This window comes from Delphinus delphis, chromosome 17 (genome assembly GCF_949987515.2).
Source record: "Delphinus delphis chromosome 17, mDelDel1.2, whole genome shotgun sequence".
NCBI lineage: Eukaryota > Metazoa > Chordata > Mammalia > Artiodactyla > Delphinidae > Delphinus > Delphinus delphis.
In genome coordinates, this window is record NC_082699.1 from 73,438,120 (window position 1) to 73,450,615 (window position 12,496).

The 12,496-nt window shown below is 46.4% G+C and overlaps 1 protein-coding gene across 2 annotated transcripts in view; it reads right to left on the reverse strand.

Moving 5' to 3' along the window:
* ZFAT (zinc finger and AT-hook domain containing) overlaps positions 1 to 3,592 on the reverse strand; it is a 183,945-nt gene extending 180,353 nt beyond the window's left edge. For both annotated transcript variants that reach the window (XM_059995226.1, XM_059995225.1), the window contains exon 1: positions 2,978 to 3,592. In XM_059995226.1, coding sequence (XP_059851209.1) covers positions 2,978 to 2,996 — 19 coding nt within the window. In that variant the 5' untranslated portion in view covers positions 2,997 to 3,592. The remainder of the gene's footprint in view (positions 1 to 2,977) is intronic.
* Between the last annotated feature and the right edge of the window lie 8,904 nt (positions 3,593 to 12,496).

The following is a 12,496-nucleotide window of genomic DNA, read 5'->3' on the forward strand; positions in this document are numbered from 1 at the left end:
AAACTATCTACAAAGGAAATGCAATTAAGGAGAGTCTTTTTAATATACCCAATTCTTGACTGCCCTTGCCCTAGGCAGAAACTTAATTCTACTGAAGGATAGCTGCCATTGAAAAGTTGTTATGTAAATTGTAAAGTAAGGGGAGAAAAGACACAGAAACCATTTTACAAGGTAAATGGGAAACCGGCTGAGAAGGGAGCAGTGCGGTAACAGATCTCCAGTGCACGGCAATGACCATCGTGGCTGGTTTACCATCGAAAAGCTGGACCTTAGAGACCAAATGCGACTCCATCTTATCATGTATTTTACCGGCTCTCCTACGTTAACCCAACAACCAAGCAAAACAGGAGGCTCTTTTCAGGAATTAGCTGACCGCAAGTTAACAGCAACGTATTTTAAAACATGATTTTTGGTCACTGATTACACAGCTGAAAATTGAAGGAAACTACAACAAGTGCCAGGTTTAAAAAAAAAAACAAAAACAAAACTGCTAAGTAAACTCCAAAAAAGGAGAGGTGGGCAGTGCATGTCGTGTATCATCAGCAGTAGCCCAATGTCTTGGGAGAGGGAAGGCACCAAACAGAGAAGAGAGTGTAATAGGGAAGAACAAATCTGACTCCATACTGGATCTGTTTTTTTTTCCTTTAAACTTTGTATTCTATTGCTTTTGCTACAAGTTAAGAATGTTGCCTAAAATATACAGGTTAGCCCATTCTCAAGGCTCTGACTTTTAAAGGTACAACACTTCTCCATTCACACAAAGATAAAAAGTCACGACACACAGGATACCATTTGTCTTGGAGGTTTATAGGAACACTGTGACCAGACCTAGGTGCACAGCTGTGAGAACAACAGATTCTGGCACCAAGAACTTCGCAGCAACCAACCAAACGCCCTCCACTTTTGGTATAAAAGAAGGCTGACTTCTAACTCAGGTAAGATGGTTCTTTGGCACACTAGTCCACCATCTTCTCGGTCTGCTGGCTTTCCAAATAAAGTCACTATTCCTTGCCCAAAAGACTCATCTCTCGATTTATTGACCTGTCGTGCGGCAAACAGTACGAGCTTGGACTCGTAACATCATCACTGTCAGAAAGAATGCCTGGCATAGTTCAGGGCTCCTGACCCACCACTCTGGCTCTGGGTCTGCTTCATCACTACACACACACACACACACACACACACACTCACTTGCAGGAATCTGACACAACAATGGGATGAGGGCAGGACCAAGGGTCAAAGGACTCTTTACCATCCCTACCTGGCATGTCGAGGGGAGTGTCATGCAAAGCTGTTGGCTTGAACTGAAGAAGCCAAGAAAAGTGCCCCCGGGGTTTGGGCACCGAACATCCAGCAAACATAAGCTCTAGGTGTCTTCTGCAGCCCTCAGCATGCAGGACACTCAGTATAGCTACTTTGGGATGAACCCGTAGGCTCAGAAGATGAAGCTGGAGGGGCAGTTGTGCAGGGTAAGCCCTGTGACACTAAGCTTATATTTCCGAAGTCACTGGGCTCTGCCAGGGAACCAGGCTGGAAGGGGGCAGGAGGCGGTCAGATAGTTCATTCATTCTTCCGTTCAATAAAGGCACCCTGGGCACCCACCCGGGGCCAGGCACCGATCCAGGGGTTGGAAGTACAAGCCAGGCAGTCACCCAGAAGTTTGGATTTCATCCCAAGTCAGAGGAAGTTGATTTTTAAAGCCTCAGCTCTGCCATTTCTAAACTGTATGAAGTTGACCTCTCTGAACTTTTGTTCCTCGTCAGTAAATGACACACAAATTAGAGGTGTCGGGAAAACTGAGCAGCAAAAGGCATGAGGTCAGTGCCCCAGTGTGGATGCTTACTGTTAATTACACAGGAAGGAGCCCCAAGGTCAACGTTTAAGGGCTTTGACCAGGTGTTCAGTGGAAGATCCATCGCGGTCCTGCATCCAGCCAGCAGAAAGGCCGCGTCGCCCAAGAAGCCAGGGACGGCTGCCTGGAGGAGGTGCCATGTCAGCTTAACTTTAAAGGGTGAGGAACAAGGGCCCACAGAGCTAGGCGGCAGGTAGAGGCTAAATTACAATTTATCGGGCTTCCCTGGTGGCGCAGTGGTTAAAAATCCGCCTGCCAATGCAGGGAACAAGGGTTCGAGCCCTGGTCCGGGAAGATCCCACATGCCCCGGAGCAACTAAGCCCGTACGCCACAACTACTAGACCTGCGCTCTGGAGCCTGCGAGCCACAACTACTGAAGCCCGCGCACCTAGAGCCTGTGCTCCGCAACAAGAGAAGCCACCGCAATGAGAAGCCCGCGCACCGCAACTAGATAAAGCCCGCGCACAGCAATGAAAACCCAACGCAGCCAAAATAAATAAATTTATAAATAAATAAATCACAATTTATCACAGGGTATTACTGGGTTACCAGCAGTAACCAGCTAATCCCTGGTGTTTATGGCTCCCTCTACCGGACACAAAGAAACTTTCCTTCAGCAGCTCGGTGGAACCCTTTCCCTTCAAAACATCCTGGCCAAGTACATGGGTCTAAAGGCACTATCCATTTCACAGAGGAGGAAACTGAGGCCAGGCAACAAGGAGGCCGAGCCAAGGCCCACGCGGCCACCGAGTCGGCAGCATCGGATTCGAACCTCCCGCCCGCCAGGACGCCTGCGCTGGGTCGCTAGCGCGCGCCCCGACCCCTCCCGTTGCCCCGGAAACGGCCCCGCACGCGCGAGCGCACTGCTTTCCCTTGCTCGTTCTTCCGCTAGCACCCTCGTTACTTTTTTTTTAATAAAAACCCAAGGCGGCGGGATACTGCCAGCGATTTAACGTGCCGTCGAAGGACGCCGCTACGTCCGCTCTCCGCCCTGGGCCGCAGATCCCTCCGCCGCCCAGCGGCCTGCGCGCTTCTACCCGACTCCAAGCTCGAAACGGCTTCCCGCGCGCCGCGCCGCGCCCCACCCCCACCTCATCCCCACCCCAACCCCCAGCCCGGCTCACCTGCCGCCCGCGTCTCCATGGCAACGCCCCCACCGCGGAGGAAAAAAAAGCCTCGGGCTCTTCTGGGCCCCCTCCCGCGCCGACCGAGAAGGCGGGGCGCTCCGCTGATGCTTCGCTTTTTATTTTTATTTTTTTAAGAAAAGAGCCGGCGCGGTTATGGCGAATCTGCGGCATCCAACATGGCGGATGGAGTCTTCGCCCTCCTCTTCCCGGGGCGCTGACGACGGCGTCGCGGACGTCAGGCTTGGATGACCCTCCCCCAGCGGCGAGAGCGGCCGGGCTGGGCTGGGCTACTGCGCATGCTCGGCTGCGGCGGTCGTGCTTTGTGTCCCGCTCCGCAGATTCCGTAGCTCCGCGTTTTGAGCCTCTCCTGGGAAGGGGCTAACGAGAGGCGTGGAACGCAGATTGGAGGATTGGGAGTCTTCACAGTGCTGCCAGAGCCAGCATCTACCTGCCGGCCCATCCTTGGACCCAATCCCTGCACTCCACCGGGCTGTACGAGGTTAAGGCAGCGCTCCGGTCCCAGTTCCCAGCGATTTAACTTTTCTTGGCTTTAGTTTACTAATTTGTCAATCGGGGCGGTAACAGCCTGCCTCCCTCTCAAAGGTTGCAGTGTTTCCTGAAGTGGGATGCTTTCCGCTAGGAGTACCCGACTTGATTTAGTCTTCCAGACTGAATTAAACAACTGTAACCGCCTCGACAGAATGACTGCCTTCTCTCTGTCCTCCTGTCTTGCAGAAAGTCTCAGTTGGGTGTGAGCACGTCTCCCTAACCCTTGCTCGTCTCCCTGAATCTGGTTCACAGTCTTCCTTCTGCAGGCAACAGTATCTGGTTGAGATGTAATGACCTCGTCTTCCTTTTGGTCTACCACTTCCTTCAGATCTCTGCTCAAACGATATCTCCTGGTGGGCCCTCCCAGACCACCCCATCCAAAGTGGCCCTCCTAAGTCACTTTCTGTTTTCTCCCCAGTATCAATTACTGCCTGACATTAATTTATCTCCATCTCGTCTTTGTCGTCCCTTTGGTCCCAGAAACTAGAACAGCCTGACAGTAATTTATTGAATAAATTGAGTTCCTGTTGCCTGTATTTTTAAGGTTAGCTTTTGTTTTAACAATGTTTTTCATTTATGGTAGTAATGTATAAAGTTTTCTTTTTAAACCCAACTTATATTTTTAAAAATTGGTCAACCTAAAATGGTGCAGGACCTCCCTGGTGTTCCAGTGGTTAAGACTCAGTGCTCCCAGGACTTCCTTGGTGCGCAGTGGTTAAGAATCCGCCTGCCAATGCAGGGGACACGGGTTCAAGCCCTGTAGCGGGAAGATCCCACATGCCGCGGAGCAACTAAGCCCGTGAGCCACAACTACTGAGCCCGCGTGCCGCAACTACTGAAGCCCATGTGCCTAGAGCCCGTGCTCCACAACAAGAGAAGCTACCGCAATGAGAAGCCCACACACTGCAACGAAGAGTAGCCTCCACTTGATGCAACTAGAGAAAGCCCACGCGCAATAACGAAGCCCCAATGCAACCAAAAATAAATAAACTAAAAAATTTTTAAATACTATTTAAAAAAGCATTAAAAAAAAAAAAGACTTCATGCTTCCAATGCAGGGGGTGTGGGTTCGCTCCCTGGTCAGGGAGCTAAGATCCCACATGTCGCGTAGCATGGCCAATAAATTAAAAAAAGAAAAAAATGGTGCATGTGGTACAGAGACAAGGCCCCCAAAAATGTAAAAGTGAACTTCAAGTGAGAAATTTGGGAAATACTGATTTATTTTTATGGTTCTCTTGAAGTGCTAATCTGCGCCTGTTGTCTTTTCCTGGAATAGCCTTCCCTCTATTGCTGCTTGACTTGAGAAATTGTCCTTCAGTTCATGCCTGTGTGTTCCCACACTCCCACTCACACCTCTCTTTATCCTCCCCACACCCGTTGCGTTTATCTGTTTGCTCAGCCCCCTCCCCATGAGCTAGACCATGAACTTCATGAGCACAGATTTTTTATCCTTGTTTCCCAGCTCCTACTGCACAGAAGTAAGTGTCACTCAGTGAGCACATTTGTTCCCATTGTCACTTGTTTTCCAGTTAGTAAAACTCCCATGAACACTGAGCTTTAGGATGACACTCTGATTTCTCATGAATATTCTGCCTTGCTCCTTAATCCTGTTCTTGGGAAATAGAGTCATTATAAGACCCCAAATTTACCCAGTCCATTAAATATATGTTCAGGGATATCTCCTCCCCCAACCCCTTTGTTTCATCCTCACAACAACTGGAGGGCTAAATTGGACAGATCTGATTATCATGCTTTCCTTGAAGAGAAAAGGAATGTTCAGAGACGTTAGTTGGCTTTCTGAGATCACACAGCAAGCCAGTGAAATCCCAGCTGTGGAACTGGACTTTCCATGCCCAATATTCTCCCCACATGGCCATCTGGGATGGGCCCACAGTACCCACTACACCCCCAAAAGGGCCAATTTCAAGGCAATCATAGGGTTATTGCCACCCACCACATCCTACATCTCAAGACAGATGTCGAGGTGGAGCCCATCACAGTCCTTCATTTGTGAATGAACTGCTCAAGAAGCTGCACTGATGAACTTTCCTTTTCAGAACGATAAATATTTGCAGTAACCACTATGTTGCTGTGAATCGATTTCTGTCAGGAAATTAGAGTTGTTCTGAGTTGCTGACAGTGCTGGTTTTGTGCTGGGTTGCCTTTCTGGCAACAGCCATTTAAATGTTAGTTATTGATTAGCAGACGGATTGCTCCCGGATGTTGTGACGAAAATGAATTTTGGAAATGAAGCAATTTAAAGTTTGTCTCAAAACCCAATTGCCTCAGAATATTAATAAAGTCAAATTTAAAAAAAAAAAGAAATTGTGGATTATGAATGACAGTCCCGGGTTAATGATTTGGCCAGTTATGATTTTCTCCGTGATTCTCATGGCATTTTCTTCCTTCTCTATTCAAAGAAGAATCACTGAGCACCTATCATAACTGAAAACTGGCCTGGCCACGGGCATACAGAAATGACGAAGAGCCAGTCCCTTTCTATGGGACCAGATCTGCAAATGGAGAGAAGAGTCCACCCCTGGCTTTGCTGAGTGATTTGCACATTTTCAGTCAGCAAAAACCTTTATTCTTTCCATTTGCGTACTATCCCCAAATGCCTTCAATTAATGAAGGCGCATTAGTGGAATTAAATATAAATTCCTCAAAATTGTATTATTAATGGCATCCTGCTTCAACGACAGTTCCTAGAGGGGATGAGCTTCCCAGCTGGCCCTCTGGTGTCCATCAGCCTCTCAAGGCTAGCACAGGAGTGAATTTGTGCCAGAAATGTATCACCATGAAATGGCATTTGAATATATTTGTGTCAATAATTTTATAGTTATGTCTAATAGGTATATGACAAATGAGCATTTACAGGAAAACAGAAAAATTTAGATACATAATTTTATAAGATGTTTTCTTGAAAGCAGGTTCTGATAAAGTATACATACAAGTGACCTCAAAATAATGGGCCTTGAGGCACATAGAAGTTGATAAAATCAGAGGTTGGGATAATCACAGTCTGAGTGAAGTGTTAAAATCTGAATAGGCACGTTATAGAGAAAAATATATTTAAAACTGTATAAAAGAAGAGGTGGTAATAGTAGAATGATTTGAGCAATTTGAGAACATAATTATGACCTTAGGAAGCAACGTCCTCTCTAGTTCTTCCTTTTCAGTGGCCATGGTGTGCCATCTCATCACCAGCATGCACACATTGTACCCTCAGCACACACACATTGATCTCAATAGCATTTTTCGTTAGCGGTACCCAGGGCTCCTTCAAAGGACCTGAGTCCACGTCTGGAAGCAGGGGAAAGTCAGAATGGCCTGAGACAACTTGCTCTTGCCAGAAAACCAGGCTGCTGTCAAAAGTGCTGGGCTATTGCTGAAAGGACAAAGGAGTTGACTGAAAAGGAAACGGGGTCCCTCTGGTCAGGTTGTGACAACTTGGATATAACAAAGAATAGCTAGGTCTACAGTTGTCGATTTACCAGAACAAGTTGAATCTGTGAAAAGCCACGGGTCCTTAACGATCAAAAAGGAAAAGTTAGGGACTTCCCTGGTGGCGCAGTGGTTAAGAATCCGCCTGCCAGTGCAGGGGACATGGATTGGAGCCCTGGTCCGGGAAGATCCCACGTGCTGCGGAGTAACTAAGCCCATGCACCACAACTACTGAGCCTGTGCTCTAGAGCCTGCGAGCCACAACTACTGAGCCCGTGTGCCACAACTACTGAAGCCCATGAGCCTAGAGCCGGTGCTCCATAACAAGAGAAGCCACCGCAATGAGAAGCCTGCACACCACAAAGAAGAGTAGCCCCCCGCACTGCAACCAGAGAAAGCCTGAGCGCAGCAACAAAGACCCAACGCAGCCAAAAATAAATAAATAAATTGATTTATTTTTTAAAAAAAGGAAAAGTTAATATGTGTAATGACAAAGCTAGTTATAACTCAAAGAAAGGCTAAAAGCAGTGTTTTAGTAAGTAGGTAAGTTCGGCATAATATGGGAATCTGTTCCTTACTTGAAGTTCGGTATATCTGTTTATGAAATGGCATATCTATATAAGTTGAGAAGAGCAGGTAAGTTTACTGTGAGTCAAATATTTCCAGAAAGAGTAGGAACTGTACCCAAACCAGGGAGGGCAGGTCAAGACCAGTGGTCTCCTAAATAACCAAGTAGAAAGAGCGTTCATAATTGGTGTGGCAAGTTAATGGACTGGCCAGATGTCCTAGGAGAATGGCTGATAGATTAAACTGCTCTATGGCCCTGCTAATTATAATGAATTCTAATGAGGCATAATGAAGTTAATTGTAAACTGAGGCCAAACATCATGTACCTAAAATTCAACAGACACAGAAGTGAAGATTGCAAGAACTTGCTAAGTCCTGTTGCCTTAGCAGTTGAACCTGATCTGAGAGAGGGCATCCCAACCAGCAAATGCCTGCTGCCATCTGATTCACCTTGAAGGATTCAGTGTTCCCGCTAAGAATCCATCAATCATTGATCCAGAGGCTGTGATTTCCATGCACCTGGGAAGGAGATAATCTTTCTCTTTTGGGTCTGATATTAGAATCCTGGAAAAGTACAAAAAGATGTTTTATATAGCTAACAAAGAAATTGGTCAAATCCATAGTTCTGATTTTTACAAATAAGCTTAAGTATGGGTACAGTAAAAACTTTTGTGTTGTTAAGGTGTTTGAAGCATTCAAGAGAAGTTATATTAGACTGAAAGTTGTAGTGAAACAGGATAATCTGACCAAGTGTGTAAATGTTTAAGGACATTTGATTCATAAGGTTTTAAGTTTATCAGTTGCATTTAAATAGTTTGCAAAAAAAAGTGAATAGATTTATAAGTACAATAAATATTCTGTAAACCAACCGCAAGCAATAGTAACTGGGCAACGTAAACAAAAAGTGGGGGGGAGGGGTGGCCTTGGATCCCAGCAACAAGGAGGATAAAACAGGAGGACTGGGCTTCCCTGGTGGCGCAGTGGTTGAGAATCCGCCTGCCAGTGCAGGGGACACGGGTTCGATCCCTGGTCCTGGAAGGTCCCACGTGCTGCAGAGCAACTAAGCCCCGTGCGCTACAACTACTAAGCCTGCGCTCTAGAGCCCACGAGCCACAACTACTGAGGCCGTGTGCTGCAACTACTGAAGCCTGCGTGCCTAGAGCCTGTGCTCTGCAACAAGAGAAGCCACCGCAGTAAGAAGCCCGCGCACCGCAACAAAGAGTAGCCCCCGCTCATCACAACTAGAGAAAGCCCATGCAAAGACCCAACACAGCCAAAAATAAATAAATAAAATAAATAAATTTATTTTAAAGAAAAACAAAAACAGGAGGACTACCAGAGCCTAGCAGGGTGCCAGGCCCATCTGGAGACCCAATAAACAGTTATTAAAGGAAGGGAGAGTGTGGAAGGATGGAGGATGGATCAAGGGATGAACGTTGGGGTGAACCTGTGTGTTCCGGTTGAGTGGGGACTGGGACTCTGCTGAGCTTGGCTGGGACCCCTTAGCTGGGGCAGCTCTGCTCCATGTGGCTTCCGTCTTCCTCCTGGGACAGCGAGTTAGCCTACGTATGTCCTTTTCATGGTGATGGCAGAAGCCAAAAAGGGCAAGTGGAAATGTCAAGTGCTTTTTCAAGTCTCTTCTACCATCCCATTGACCAAAGCAAGTTACATGGCCAAATTCAGAATCAACAGTAAAGGAAATATACTCAGCTTTTTGGTAAAAGAAGATAAATTCCCAGGACAAAGGGTGTTACCACAGGGTAGAGTGAAGAATTGGGACCGTTAATAAAAATCTACCATTCATTCCATCATGAGCCCACAAGAAAATACTCATAAAGTGTACCCAAGAATTTACTTTCTAAACAACCAGCTGACCACATGCTTGGCTGAAAAGAAAAGAGAAGATTCTGTCATTCAAGGTTTGGTATAAAAGGGGGATATCTTTTTTACCTTAAGCTTCGATGTAAGATGGATTTGAGTTCAAGTTTGATTCTGCCATTTGTTGGCTGTGTGACCTTGGACAAGTTATGCTCACTCCATGGCGAATGTCCATTCTTCTGGCCTGCCTTCTCCCAGTGACAGCATCCAGCTTTCCTCTGGGAACTTCCTTGCCCTCGTGGAGTAATTTTTTTTATGTCATTATTATTGACAGTATAGTTGACACTAGTGAGCTCTGTGACCCTGAGACATCCATTCCTAAGCCCATCAGTAAAACTGGGGGAGAGTCAGATTAGGTAGCTCCCCGCGCTGGGATCTCATCAGCTCACCATTCCAACACCAGTTAGCCAAGCTGCCAGGCCTCCAATTCTGACCTGCAAGTGAAGGTTTCCTCGCAAACATGAAGCGCTATGATTGTACTTGTATTTAAAAGGATCGTGATTATGAGCAATGCCTGTAAAACTAGACAGCCTGAGTTTGTAATCCTGGTTTCATCCTTACAAACTGGGCAAGTTCTAAAGCTTTCAGTGTCTCAGTTTCCCCATTCATAAAACAAGGGTGATCTCCACTGCATGGGCTTAAATTGTGAGGCTTAAATGAATTAACACATGACAGCTAGGTTTTCTTTTTAAAAATTCAAAGCTGTGTTCCTATTAGACTGTGGAATTTAATATCTTGCAAACCTAATTAGTATTTTCATCTTCTCTGTCCTGCCTTCACATTTTGACAGTGTTTGGGTCAGTTAAATTAGGCTGGTCTTGGACTTCCCTGGTGGCGCCGTGGTTAAGAATCCACCTGCCAATGCAGGGGACACAGGTTTGAGCCCTGGTCCGGGAAGATCCCAAGTGATGTGGAGCAACTAAGCCTATGCGCCACAACTACTGAGCCCACGGGCCACAACTATAAAGCCCATGCACCTAGAGCCCATGCTCTGCAACAAGAGAAGCCACCGCAATGAGAAGCCCACGCACCGCAACGAAGAGCAGCCTCCTCTCGCCACAACGAGAGAAAGCCTGCATGCAGCAACGAAGACCCAACATAGCCAAAAATAAATAAATTGATTTTTTAAAAATTAGGCTGGTCTCTGCAAAATTCAAATATCAGAGGGGGCTGACATCCAGACTTGCTGACCTATTCTTCCATCCTTACACACCACTGACACTTATGTCAAAAAGAAAGCAGAGAGCAGTCTGGCCTGGGAGTCATTTGCTGCAAACGAATAAATCCTGAGAAGGCTGAGGGTGAAACCTGCATTCCCCCGATGCCTCAGTCTACCGTCCTCCAGTGACCAGGCTCAGGCAAGCACCAACTCCTCCCTCCCCCAGTCACCCTCCAGCCTCTGGTGAAGTTCATCAGTGCCGACATCTCCCCTGATCTCGCCTTCTTAAAGTGCACTTGGCACACTTACAGCCTCCCATGGACGATACGGGGTCCCCCCGGCACACAATCCACTTTCCCTTCCTGCTTCCTGCTGGAGCCGTGTGTGTGACAGGAGAAACCCACATCAGTCTTACCACCATGAGCTCCTTCTGCCACAACTGGAACATCCTTGGCTCTCAGAAACTATGTCGGAAGGAAGAGAAATGGAATGAATAAATGTCTCCATTTGCTACTGTCAGCAGATAAACATTAACAGGAACATTTAGGGGAGGGTGGCCCCTGTTTAGAAATGTATAGGGGTATCTCTGCAAGGGTTCCCAAGTTAAGGTTTAGCACAGAATGTTGGAGTTAAAATGACTTTAAAGATCTTTGAATCAAATCTTATTTTACAGATGGGTAAACTGAGGTCCAGAGATGCTAAGCCTGTTTTTCACCAGGCAACCAGGATGGTGAGGGCACGCAAACCATTATTTTCCAAGTGACTTTAAAGAAGCTGGAAATGTTTAGTGTTCTTTCCCTGGGAGAAGACAGCATTCAGTGGGGACACATGTGTTGATCTTTAAATATCCAAAAGGTGATCCAATGAAGAAGAGCTTCTTAAGAAAACAAAGTGTCCAAAGATGAAACAGTTGCCCCCTAGATGCAGTGAGTGCTCTAACCCTGGAGGTGCCCAACCACAAACTGAGAAATAACTTATAGAAAGAGGAGAAGCATCAAAATGGGAGCAGGGAAAATGGCTAAAATGATAAGGGCAGGAAATACCAGTGCAGAGAGCATATGGGGCAAGTGGAGCTCCGGACACTGCTCACAGGAGAGGTAACGGCACGACCACTTTGGAAAACTGATGGACGGTTTCTGATAAGGTTAAACTCACCTCTGCCCTATGATCTAACAATTTCACTCCCAGGAACAGACGCAACACAAGTGCACACGCATGTTTCACCAAAAGACATTTAAGAGATGTTCTTAGCACATTACTCTTAATAGCCCCAACTCGGAAACTACACAACTGCTCATTAACAGTGAAATGAATAAATAAATGTTAGTATATTCACACAATGGAATACTATGTAGAAGTCCCAGAGCTTTCTCTATAAAGGGCCAGATAGTATCTCCAGCTTTGTGGACCTTATGGTCTTCTCAGCTTTTGTCTCTGTAGTGCAGTGCAGAATGCAGCCATAGACATGTACAGAACTTAATTGGCATGGCTATGTTTAAAAAAACAAAAACAAAAAACAAAAAACCCCGCAACTTTATTTATGAAAACAGATGGAAGGTGGAATTTGGGCTGCCAGCCATAGAATGCCAGCCCTACAATACAGTAATAAAAATGGACAATCTACAGCCACACCCAACAATATGGGTGAATCTCACACACAGTGTTGAGCAAAAGAAACCAGACCCAAGAGCACGTACTGCATGATTCCATTTATATAAGGTACAAACACAGGCAGAGCTACAACTGAGGGTGTTGGAGGTCAGGATGGTAGTCATGCTCTTGCAGGGTGAGCGACCAGAAGGGGGAGCGAGAAGGTTCTGGGGATGCTATTTCCCATCTGGGCCCTGAGTATACAGTGTGTTCAGTTTTTGAAAATTCATCAAGGTGCAGAGTTATGATATGTATATTTTCCTTCTTTC